The sequence below is a fragment of the Callionymus lyra genome, chromosome 17 (genome assembly GCF_982586985.1).
Source record: "Callionymus lyra chromosome 17, fCalLyr1.hap1.1, whole genome shotgun sequence".
Taxonomy (NCBI): Eukaryota; Metazoa; Chordata; class Actinopteri; order Syngnathiformes; family Callionymidae; genus Callionymus; species Callionymus lyra.
The window spans coordinates 12,289,009-12,301,974 of record NC_141834.1 but is presented as its reverse complement, the minus strand read 5'-3'; the positions used below and the strand labels follow the sequence as shown (position 1 = coordinate 12,301,974).

The 12,966-nt window shown below is 38.0% G+C and overlaps 1 protein-coding gene across 3 annotated transcripts in view; it reads right to left on the bottom strand.

Moving 5' to 3' along the window:
- Positions 1-938: 938 nt before the first annotated feature.
- The window catches only part of adam22 (ADAM metallopeptidase domain 22), a 47,341-nt gene continuing 35,313 nt past the window's right edge, over positions 939-12,966 (bottom strand). For 2 of the 3 annotated variants that reach the window (XM_087778835.1, XM_087778836.1), the window contains exons 15-31: positions 12,607-12,706; positions 12,458-12,529; positions 12,299-12,391; positions 11,423-11,503; positions 11,295-11,345; positions 11,157-11,220; positions 10,977-11,082; positions 10,784-10,903; positions 10,534-10,702; positions 10,359-10,470; positions 9,765-9,855; positions 9,642-9,695; positions 8,603-8,803; positions 7,401-7,501; positions 7,255-7,321; positions 4,430-4,553; positions 939-3,573 (exon numbers count right to left, since the gene is read on the bottom strand). In XM_087778835.1, the coding sequence (XP_087634961.1) occupies positions 3,553-3,573; positions 4,430-4,553; positions 7,255-7,321; positions 7,401-7,501; positions 8,603-8,803; positions 9,642-9,695; positions 9,765-9,855; positions 10,359-10,470; positions 10,534-10,702; positions 10,784-10,903; positions 10,977-11,082; positions 11,157-11,220; positions 11,295-11,345; positions 11,423-11,503; positions 12,299-12,391; positions 12,458-12,529; positions 12,607-12,706 (1,627 nt within the window). In that variant the 3' untranslated portion in view covers positions 939-3,552. The remainder of the gene's footprint in view (positions 3,574-4,429; positions 4,554-7,254; positions 7,322-7,400; positions 7,502-8,602; positions 8,804-9,641; positions 9,696-9,764; positions 9,856-10,358; positions 10,471-10,533; positions 10,703-10,783; positions 10,904-10,976; positions 11,083-11,156; positions 11,221-11,294; positions 11,346-11,422; positions 11,504-12,298; positions 12,392-12,457; positions 12,530-12,606; positions 12,707-12,966) is intronic. The other variant, XM_087778837.1, reaches the window with a different exon arrangement.

The following is a 12,966-nucleotide window of genomic DNA, read 5'->3' as shown; positions in this document are numbered from 1 at the left end:
CGACTCGGAATTTCGAGGGAATTTTCCTGTGCAGCTGGGTTTGTAACTGGGAAAACCAGAGTTGGAACTGGAACACACCAACGTTTGACCAATCAAAAGCAGAGTGGGCGTGGTTATGGGAAACGAGGCTTTGAGATTGACAAAAAGCAAGCCTTTTTTAGTGGGCGGGGCTTAAGCGCATTTTCTAATGTTAATATCTTTATTAAAAGGGAGTTTTGTAAAAACAGACACACACTGAAGAGTACAATAAAGGTGCAAGATCAATTTAATACACATTTAAATCAACACATTAATAACCTTTAAGAAGGTCGAGGACAATAAGTAAGTAAGTAAATAAAGTAATGGTTATTTGTAAAGAGCCATTCTAGACCAGTGCCACAAAGCGCTTTAACAATCAAAAACAACATTCAGCTAAAATTGATGCTTTAAAAGGCCAAGAGGTGTTCCAGAAAATCAGGGAAAAGCACAGATAAGAATGTCTTAAGATGTTTCTTGAAGGAGTCAAGATCAAACACAGAGGGAGAGGAAAGTCGTTCCAAAGCTTAGGAGCAACAGTCTGGAAGGATTTCTCTCCTCTGGTCCTGAAGCATGTTCAGGAACCATCAGTAGATTCTGATCCACAGACCTCAGAGCCAGAGCTTGGGTGTAAGTCTGGATCAGATCAGTGATATAAGGAGGAGCCTGACCATGAATAGATCTGAAAGTAAGAACCAGAATTTTTAAGTTGATCCTGAAAGGAACTGGAAGCCAATGCAGAGTTTTAAGAATCGGAAAATGTGAGTTCTTCTACTAGAGCAACTCTGAATACTCGCTGCAGAGTTTTGTATTAACTTCCGGTCGAAACAGATCCTTCTTGTTTAGACATGAAAATAAACTGTTACAATAGTCCAAACAAGAAGACACAAACGCATGGATTATAAGAAACTTTCAGGCAGATGTGTTGAAATTCAAAGTTTATTTTATATTAAATATATTACAGTACAGAATAATGAGGACGGTAAATAAAAAGAGGGGGTGCGTCGGCCTGTACAGCAAACAGGAACAACAAAAAAACAGCAACAGCATATTTATACTTTAAAAAGATTCCAGTGTCGTTGTAATACGGGATTGTTCCAGAACCTGAATACATTCGAGTGTCCGTGCAGGCGGAACTCTCCGGGACCAGACAGAACCGATCGCTGCAGAACTGTGATGTTGGAATGAAGACTCAGGGTTCCACTGAGGAAGGGGGGGGGGGGGCAAGACTTAAATGGAACAAAAAAACACTCCAAAATCTGCCTCGTCACAATAAAGCACTTATTTACTTGCTGCTGTACACGAGTGAACTTCACGAATAATTCTAATGAAAACGAAAAGACATTCATTACCCGACGTGGATCTACAGCCTAAAGCGGATTCGAACTACAGATGTGGAGTCAGACGGTTACAGACTTGTGTAAGATGTTGGACAATGTACATGGAATTTTTAAAATAGGACCGTTTGTTACGTGAAATTTGCTTTTCAAACCCTCAACTTTTCTCAGCCAATCAAAAAAACGTTCTCCCTTTTCAACTGTCCAATTAAAACACAAGAAGCGCTACTTAGCCAGCATTAGCATCACTATCCACAGTAGCATTAAGAATCCAACACAGATTTAAGTTGTTTTAATTTCACTTGAGATTGAAGTTTTAAACGTAGTAGCTAGCTTACGTGAGAATACATTAACACAAATTATTAGCATTAGCAAGTTAGCTTGCTAATCAACATTTTTGAAATAAAACCGAGTACAATGGATGCTTTGATCTTACCTTTTTTTTTAACTGTGTTGTTGAAAATCAATTGGCTTCAATGTTTTTGTCATTGCTAGCACAACAGCAAAGATAAATGTAAAAGAAAAGTAAATTAGCATGAATTTAGCTTGTTGGCTAATAAGCTAAACAGGCGAAAAAGTGTACGATTCAAAACAAATATTTGATGGCAAATGCATGTTTTTAATGGTGCCATATTAATATATCATAAATATTGTCTTGTTTTTTTTTCTTTGCTCTAAAATAACCCACAGATTGTCTCTCACCGAAGAAAAATGCTAGCTACAGTTACCGAATCTTCAGACGGTAATATTATTCAGCGAAACTACAGATGGAAAGTAGCATCGTGCTAAATCTGGTGCAGCCATCTTTTTAATGTAACTGCAAATTGTCCTTTTAAATAAATAAACTGAAACTGAAACTACAATTTTAATCTTTATTGTAAAATAAGTAAAATCGCCTGCACAAGCAAGATGCGGGAGTCAGACGTGTTGCTAACAGTTAGCTTGTACTTGAACTAAATAAATCAATGTTTGTTTGGTGAGCTAGGCTGTTAAATATTGGACTAGCAACGTTTGACGTTGACCTAAATTATATATTTTTATAATTTGCCGCGTTTGGTGAAATAACGTGATGCTAACCCTGAGCAATTTGTCTAGCTATCCTGTTAGCATAGACTTTTGATACAACCAATAGAAACATACTTGCCTTAATGTTGAAAGAAAACCTGTTTTAATTGCTAAAATGACCAAATTAAACTGCTGAAGCTAAGCTAACACTATACAAGTTAGCAGGGATGCTAGCGGCTGTTCTCTTAATTCAAGTATCATCGTTTAAATGGTTGTGACTGAAGTAGCACTAAACGAAGCTAACCTTAAGCTTATTTAAACTTTTAAATTTTTAGCATGAATGAGGGTTTTTCTAATGACATGCTGGAAACGTTCGGAACCGTCATGCAGTCAAGCTCAAACAACAAGCATTCACAGCCAAACAATCGCCATCGTTCGCTTCAGTCACAATTTTTTTTTCCTGTTGTTAAACTTGGTGGGTCGTACCTGTGGGCAACAAAAGCTGAGAATGACGGTTTTTTTTAGCTCGATGGTTTGTCAACATTCTCGTGCCACATTGGTGAAGTGAACATGTGTTTGAGTCCCAGAGAAGATGAGGACAGATCATAGAAAAGACATTCTGCTGTGGATAGAGAGAAACAAAGTCACAGCGAAACAATTCTGTGTGTGTTTACTGTACATATGTACACACTCACAAACAAGCCGGAGGAGGAGGAGGAAGAGGAGGAGGAGGAGGGTCTTCATCAGGACCGTTGATGCATTCATGGTATAGTGGAGGGTAAAGGTGCCCTCACATGCGTTCCTTCTATAGATCAGACTGCTGTTCTTCTGCTGACCAGCAGGGGGAGTTGCTGTTTAACTCATGCTCTATAAATCCAGAGAGCTTCTTAGCGAGGTGAAGAAGATGGAGGAGGAGGATAGGGGGGTGTGTGTGGAGGGGGGTGATGCCTGAGCAGATGGGAACAGCACAGTCTGACCTCCAGCTGGTCTGGACTGGACGTGGAGCTGGTTTTTCTCCAGAAGCTCCTTCGGGTCCTTCGTTGAGACGAGGAGAAGTGAGGGACCCTCCAGTCAGCGCTCTCTCCCTCTATGTCCTCTATGTCGGTGTCGAGAGTAGTGTGTGTTTTTGTTTTCATTCATAGAAAAGGAGAGAAGGGTCGTTCCGTGGCGGAGTCAGGAGCCGACAGGGCGGCTCTTATATTGACGTCTCCCACAGCTGAGGAGGAGACGAGTACAGCATGAGAACATATTAGGTGTTAAGACACGATGTTATATCGATTTTAAACAACACTTGATCTAGTTTTTAATGGTTTTACATTTTATTTGTATCATAGCTTGTTCGTAAAAATAAATATTTTTATTTAAAATGAATATTCAATCATTCACAATTTGTTTGAAAACTGAACAATAGAGAGGATACAGTCGACTCAAGCGGTCTTTAAAGAAGATGTTTGGACATATTTTGGTGTCAAAATAAAATGAAAGCAGTTACGACTTCGTCAAGAGTCACATGGTCTGAAAATTGTGCTACACCAGAGTCAAGTACTTGACAATACTATAAATATATGCTTGTTCCTCTTAGAGCAGACCTGGGCCCTTTGACTGTATTTATGCGGCCCTCGTAATGTCAAAGTATGATCATGTATAAATGGTTCTAATGCATTAACAAATGTATTTTGTATTTATTATTCATTTACATTTCAACATAACACTTATTTACTTATCGTGTGTGATTTTTCGAGTATATATTAATCCCGTAAAACATTTTTTATAAGTTAGTTGAAGAAATGTTTTGAAAAAAACTGATATATACAAGAACAAAATTGCAGCTTATTTAGCTTAATAAATGTCATGGCCTAATGACGAAAGTCCTATTTTCTTAGGGATTTTTTCGTCTTTCTTTTTGCTTGACGGCCCCTAACAAAATTCAAATAATTTAATGTGGTCCTTGAAGAATTATAATTGCCCACCCCTGTCTTAGAGTATAAATATATGGCCCTGTATCATGACACATCTAAGTACCAGATTCTTGCTAAAACGCAGCCCTTCAAAATAAGAGTGTTTGAACTCACCCTGGCGCTCTGCCTGTTGGCCTTCCTCTGGTCATCGGGGAGGGGGGGCATGGGGTACGGGTATCTCCTGCTGGACGCGATGGATCCAGTGGAGGAGGTGGGAGACTTTGCGGGCGACAACGTCCTGGAATGAAAAGAAGGGAGTGAAAAAGCTGCAGCTGGTTTTGAACGAGTCTCCGGGGGGCTCGTAAAAGCTGCTCCTTCCATCTCAGGAGGAATCAGCTTGAAGGAGCGACTCTGTTACACAAGGTCCCAGCAGCCGTGTGGTCGTCGCTCTCACGATGTTAGACCAGGTCTAAGGTTTAGGACCGGGACAACTGACCGGACGGCAGCTGGGACGCGACGGAACCACAATGATCCGGACGCTTGTACAGCAGCTGGTCCAGTCCACTGCTGCTGTACAGTGACCTGAATATCTGGAAACATCAACAGAGTGAAGAGAGACAAGAGTTCAACTCTGAAGACTTGATGAATATTATCGATTTATTCTAAGCTAAGCCATATATAACTGTTATTAAACAACTTAATCACATGTATTACCAGCATAATAGCCTGATCACTACCAACAGCATAATTATTAATTAGTTTATTGTTATTTTGAGCTTATAATCAAAAGTAAAAATCTTAAATAATCATAAATAATTTTTTTTTGTAATCATCACTTTAAGATGAAAATCCATTTTAACACCATCCAAAATGGTTAGGAAAATATATATATATTTTAAAAGTACACTTGGTACATTTTGTATTATAAATTCTAGATATTTTGCTCTTCAACAAAAGCTGAGGTCATTAATATTGGAAATTTAGGTAGAAATAGAGTTTAAAATACAAATGTTTTTGACATTCAGTGGAAATTATTTAACAGCATTTAATATATCATTCTGATTTCTTCAACAGTTTTGCGAAAAATAAAAGCGATTATAATTGTTAAACTGGATCAAATATAATACAAAATGGAGTTAGGTAGTGATATAAATCAACGTAAAGATAAATTTGAATAATAAAATGAATAATAATTTACTTTAAATAATGATAATAAACATCAAAAAAATCAATCAATAATTATTTTAATATAAATATGAATACTTGATGGAGAAACTGAAAAAATAAAAGGAATAAAGATAAAATGTAGTTTGTTCATATTCAGTAGAAATATATAGTAGAACATAGTATCTGAACTAGTATAATAAATATAATCAGAGCATCAGAGTCACTCTCAGAGTGATGAACACAAATCTTCTCTCCACTCTGTTCACTCCTCAGTGGACGACTAACATCGAGCTTCTCCACAAACACAAGGTCTATAGATCCACGACCACGAGTCCGACCGATACATCTATAGACCTTTATCACGATGACATGTGATGATGTTCATCAGTGACATCACATGATTGACAGGACAACACTCGGCATGCAGAGAGGCAGAAGTGGAAGTGAAGAGGGAGAAAGAGAGAGAGTTAAGGGGCCAGATCGAGAGCTTCAACTACAATATTCAATTCAATAATTTGCTTTAAAATGAACCAATTAAAGATTTGTTTATTGAACGAAAGGGAATATTGAAGGAGATAGTCTTGGTTATATACCTAAGAAACGGTCGGCGAGTGTTTTTATTCACATCTTCAACCCATTTAGTTACATCAGAAATCTCTGATTTGAGTCGAGGGGTTAAATACCTGTGGGGTTGGGGGGTTGGGGGGCAGACACAACACAAGGGACAGAATGTGAAGAAATGACAAGTGAAGGAAGTCACGTGCGAGTGTCGGAGAGAGAGAGGAAAACAGTTAAGAGAGAGATTTTCTCAGAGACCACGGCAGGATGCAGTCGAGCAGATGGTGACTAGATGGACACACCTGAGAGGTCTCGGGTGAAAACACAACCATGAAAGTTATAAACAGCTCGTGGGCGCCTGCGTTAGATGCTACGTCACATGACATTGATCAGTCGACCTCATGCTGTTAAAGAGATGCTGGTGCACCACACAAAGAAAAAACAAACAAATGACCCTTGAACCCACAGACAACAAGGAAGGTAAGCATAGCGAGGCTAACTAGCATCACTTTCATAAGACATTTCAAGGACAACCATGTAAGCTGACATTAATGAAATAACTGCTGTCAAACTATTCGCCAAAATATCGCTGTGGACTAATTTAGATTAATCGTGATTATTAATTTTTATCTATTTTAATCACCTTTCATTTTACATTTAAAAATGTACAGTATATATACTCACTTAATATGTTTATTAAACACAGATAATGTTTCTTAACTAAAGTAAATACATTTATGCTCATTCATGTTTCCATAGTTCACATCTTTGAAGCAACTATTATGACAATCGGCCTTATTTTCAAGGTCTAAATGACGCCATTTTTATTTCAAATTATAAAATGAATACATTATACATTTAGACAGTAAAATAAATACATTTATACTCATTCACATTTCCATGGTTCTCATCGTTTAAGCAACTATTATGATAAACTACCCTATTATCAATGTCTAAATGACGCCAATTTTTATTTCTAATTACAAAATGAATACATTATACATTTAGACAGCAAAGCAAAATGCTGCACATGGTTAAATGTGTTAATTTTTTGTTACTTTGACGATGGATTACTCTGCATTAATAATTCAAACACATTTAAAAAGTGCTAAATTAGACGAAACTAATATTGTAAAACAAAGTGTATAAAAAAAATAGCATCGGCATATAAATACTAACAGAAGTAATGCTAATGCATAGCTAATGCTACTTCTCTCTACCATGACTGTCCTGCATTAATGCAAATTGAAACAACCATATGTTAAAGTACTTACTCTGTGGAGTTTGAACGAGCTCTGAACTTCTTCCCTTTCAGCTTTTTACGATTTCCGCTCAAATTTCCTGCAGAGAAACCAGTCACGATGGATGAGAACAACACAAGTACAATTCACCATGAGTTTGTTTGTGTGTACAAACACACCTTGCCACGAGTTGCTCCTCGGTCGTCCATTTTCACAAATATCCGAGATGTGTTTGGCGTCTGGAATTCTTTCGCTCCACGAGTGGGACAGACCGTTAGACCTGCACAGGGTTATAAACACAGCTGTCACTCAACACACTTCAATTCTGAGCTTTGTCAGTCAAAGATGAAGGGAAGGTAAGGTGAGCTGATGAAGTCTGCAGAATCACATCAACATATTTCTATGTTGATTTTTTCCCCCTTTTTTTTCTTTTAAAAAGGTTTCATCATAATTGTTAAAAGTGCACATTTCTCAATGATCCGGATCATTGCGGCAGCCATCTGTGGAGAGTGGGAGGGCGAGAGTTGTTGTTTTCGTGAACCTCATTTGGGGTTTTCTCTCCTTTGGAACGCTTTGAATCTTGTTATAAGTAACACATCAAATGAGCCTTTTATCTATTTACTACAGCAGAATAGTCGTTTCTTGTACTATCACATCTCTGATGATTTTTATAAAATAAATCATTAAATGTAAGTAAACTTTAGACTCAAAAGAAACTAAAAACAAAAAATATATATACACTATATTTATTTTTATAAACTGTTTGATTTTTTTTAAAATCTATCTATTACCAATCATTTTGTTTTAATTTGATAGAGGATTACTGGTTTTCTGCATGTTTAGTTGAAGTATTATTTTAAATAAAGTTTCATTACACAATCAAATGAATGAAATTAAGTATTTTTTTTACATTAAATTAATCCAAAAATGAATTGTATTGAATTTGTCTTTGCTGACTATAATTACTAGAATTCAATTGTTTTATTTTATTCTATTTTATTCAGCTTATTTTATTTATTTATTCTATTATGTCAACACCACAAAAAAAACCTATGTTGTTTTAAAAAAACTAGCAAAAAACAAGTTTTAATTCTGAAGCTAGAAGTCTTCATGTCACAAGAATATTTTATTATTTAAGTGAAAACCCAGACAATTTCACCTCAAATCTGCAGAGCTTGTAGATATTTGTGCATCAGCTCAACTTGAGGAAAAAGCAACGACTTCACCGGAAGCATGACGTGTCATGAACTCAGATGAGGCGACTGACCTGTGATCAGCAGATGGCATCACTTGTGCTGTTCATGGACTCCAACACACACACACACACACACTGAAGATAACACGCACACACACTTCGCATGAAAAATGATGGATGGCACACCTGAAGCCAAAGAGTGAGATGTTCTGAGAAATGGATGGGATGGAAGGAGTGAAGGACAGTGTGCAAATCTGCAGGTGGGACAGACAGGCTGACCTCTTCTTGGAGCTGCAACCAGAGTTTGTGCTCACGCCAGGAGGCATGTCGCTGTAGAAGGAGTCTGCGTCACCCGGCTTGGTGACATAATCACCCGGAGGCATTTGACTGCGAGTAGAAAAGATAGACACACTTATTTGAATCAAGTTCAACCTTTCTTACTGGACCAGAACTGGGAAGTGTAAATGTAAATCCTCAAAACATGGCTTCGATTTATTTTCATCTTATATGATTTTTGTCGAGAAGCTAAAAATAAAATATAATAAACAATTCAATAACACAAACATCAAACATTTAAATCATCCACTCTTTACAGGGCCTGTTAAAAAATCAAACAAAAATGTGCTCTATAGGTGTGCTTTCAAGCTGAACTGAAGGATTTTTTAATTAAAAAAAGAACATCTACCCCACCTTTTAGCATAACAATGTTAGTCATGTTGTCACAAAGTAATTCCCTGTCTTGTCCCTCATGTCCCCTTGTTTTGTTTGACGTTTACAGGGCAGTTCCAGACTGTATGTGGCGGGAACTCCTAATCACACACAGCTATCTGCCAACCAACCAACCCTTCATATACACTGGACTTTCCGTAGACCGGCGTCAGCTCATTTTACAGTTATCCCTGGTACGGTATCCCTTTCTTCCTTGTTCGTTGATTGACATTCGATTCCCTGCGCTCTTTTTATAGTTGTTTGTGTCACTGGTATCCACCCTTTTCAGGACTTCTTCATTTTGGATCACTTTGATTTACTGACATTTGGACTTTGACTGTGAAATAGGAATCTGCCATTTTTTATGGTGCATATTGTGGGAACGTGACAGCGTGAATTGTAAAGTAAATTATATATTTGATCATTTAAACCTTTTTTGTGCATTGTAGTCTCCTTTGTTAACATTAAAGGACAAATGTTTTTATTCATATTCAAACGAGGATGAAGAGAAACATACCGGCAGAATCTTCGATGAACTTCCGACTCAACGTAGCACCTTTGCTTGTAGCTCCTGTGAATTGGAAAACTAGGTTTACTCACTGAAGAAAACACAAACATGAACAGAAGATAAGACACGCACTTGTAGCACCAGGCCGTCGCAGCCAGGATTAAGGCGAGGAAAAGGATGGAGCCCACAATAGCGCTGACGATGATGTTGGTGCTGGTGATACCTGAGACACAACGAGAGGACATGTGTGTGTTAGTTGTGGGTCTTCCTGGATCAAGAAGTCACTTCAGGGATACACAAACCACAAAAGCACTCGAGTAGAAGACACAAGCATGGAGCACTTGAGCGAAGGAAGGTGGAACAGGAGCACGAGGGAGACTCTAACTATTGTAGGTCAGCGTTACTAATCTTCAGATGAGTGGAAGGCGGGGCGAGAGACGGGAAAGAAAACCAGGAAAAACACATTCAAGAAAAGGGTATATACAATGAAAAGGAACTCAAATCTGACCTTAAGTCACTCCTTCAAAGACATCAGCCTGTCGACAAAGAATGGGTGTAACACAATAAATGACAAAAAAAAATAAAAAAAATGTTATAATGATTGACACATAAAAACAAAGAGAATTGCTCAGAAGAAAACAAATAATCAGCACACTGTGGCAGTGACGGTGATGAGGTATGGATGATGAAACCACAGTAAGAACTCCAGAGTGACAAGAGTTGTACCAGACACTGGAGCTGTAGGTCCAACAACAAGGTAGCTGAGAGGAGACGTGGAGTTACAGTCGTCGCCCGCCCAGCCCAGGTAGCACACACACTTGAGCTCGCTACTGCAGACCTGTACAGAAAAATGAGTGTTTTTTAAGAAATAAATTACAATCCTTCAAGGTTGGGACTGTACCCCATGTCCAGAGCAGATGATCTTGTCGGTGGTTCCGGGGCAGGTGCTGAAGTTGAACTGCTGCAGCGGGAGACATTTGTGGTCCATACAGATCCGGTCTGTGCCGCAGGCGGTTCCGTCCTCCACGTAGCCCAGATCAGTGTCGCCGTCGATCAGCACATGAGCTCCACTGGAGGGGGGAAAAAAAACAGTTATTTTTTTCTTGATGTCACCTCTTATAATCTTCTAAATATTTAGTTGGAGCACTGACCTGCATTCCAGGGAGGCACTGTGCCAGGCCACCGAGAAGGAGGTCATCCCTCCCTGGAGCTCTCCCAGACGAGGAGCAGGGGAAATGTTGGAGCACAGAAGGTATCCACAGTGGACATCCCTGCGACAGCCAGATGCTAGTAAAAACCCAAACTGGAGAATAAAAACTGAACTGACATAGAGTTCCAGCTTACTGCTTGTTACACTGGATCCATGTGTCTCTTTCCTTCCCACAGTTTCCCTTCTCTGTCCCCTCAATGTTCAACTTCTCATAACAGAACTTGTCCGCTGCTGTTGCCTCTGAAAACATCAATAAATAAGCCTTAATTTTATGACCTCATCTTTTTTTAATTTAATTAAAAAACGACACTTACTCTCCCCCCAGAGGTACTTGCACTGTCTGTCTTTCGTTTTGCAATGACCGTTAAAGCAGCGACCCTAGAGGAGAAAAAAACAACTCAAAAATAAATCTTTAAAGCAAAGATATGGTTTTTAATAATTCAGACTCTCACCTGGTCTTTTTCGCATGTGTAACCATCCATTTTATGCACGTTTGGTGGACACTGTGGCATCAAAACAAAACACTTAGACACTAGTGAGGAGATACACAACTTGTTAAATTTGCCCATTATTGTATCACCTGGCTGGAGTTGCCGGTACAGTTTTCAGGAATGTCACAGTCATTAACCGCATCTCTGCACACGACACCCATGAATTCCATCTGTAGCAGACAGAAATACATACTGTTTGAGTTTTATTATTTCATGCAATAATCACAAATAATTCACATGAAAAGCTTAACTGTATCGAAAAATCTAAATTATATTCTTTCAATAAAAAATATTTAAAAAAATATAATGAAATAACAACCATATCAATATTAAATACATTTAGTAGGGAAGTTTAAAACTAGGACATTAATATGTTAATTTGAGACAAACAATGCAAAAGAAAAGTGTCATTTTGGGCTAAAAATATTACTAGAAGTGGACATTAAAGTATTATTTAACTGGTCAAAAAGTAGAAAGAACAAGATACTAATAACAATAGTAAAAAACGTTTACTATTTTAAATCGTCATTAAAAGTATTGTTGTTGTTTTTTCAAACTTTTATAGCAAACGCTTATTGCAGAGATTTAAAGTTAAAATTAAAAGTAATTGTAAACTATACTACATAAAAGAAATATAAATTAGGTAATTAATGTGATTTTTTGAAACAATGTCAATAAATAAATAAAAAATATACAAAAACTTGATCATGTGATTTTATTCTATTTATTCTTATGCCATCAATGCCATGATGTTCATATTAAAATCTGCATTCTCCACCGAGAGACAGAAAAATATTTTATTTTTTAATTATTTGTTCAATAAAATATAAATGTAATGTTTATTCACACATATTATATAGTTTGTCAAATTTACCTTCTAACTGTAATTATTTTATTTTTCTGCTCCATTCTCCTCATATGACACTGTGTTCAACCAGCCATGTCAAGCGTGCCTGAGTTCGTACCTGGCAGTTGTTACAGCAGAGTCCATCACTGCACTTGGATCCCTGAGTCAGCGTGCACTTCTTACAGCAGTTGTCTCCCTCTCTGGCACACTCCTGCACACACACAGTGTATTTATATCAACATCTAAGCTGCCAAAGGAAAGGTATTCATCAACTCACCGCTGGACTCCCACAGTCACACTCCTCTCCAGGCTCCACAAAGCCGTTACCGCAATCTGTAGGATCCAACAGCTGGCAGAACAAAAACAAATGCATAAATAAACAAGTTTAAACTTTACCATAAATGTCTTAGTTCCTTTGTGACGTACCTTCAGAGGTTTGTTGAACAGGCAGGCTCCTCCGCCAGAGTTGAGGAAGTTATAATACTCCTCCACGTTACAGTCGGAGAATCTCTTGGGCAGGTAGAAGCTATGCAACACAAGCCAGGTTCTTAATGCCGTTACTATGGCAACAACAACAACAGCATTATTCAAAACTTCCCCCTAAAGACGCAGATTGAGCTCATTCTTATTTCCAAAAACATTGGCCGTTCGTGTTGAATACTTACAGCTCGGAGGGGATCCTGACAAAATCCTAGTGTAAACATTTAGTGACGAATATTGGGACGTTTGTGTGACGCTGGATGGACGTGAAGATGTTTTTATGAACCCACCAAATTATAGTCGACA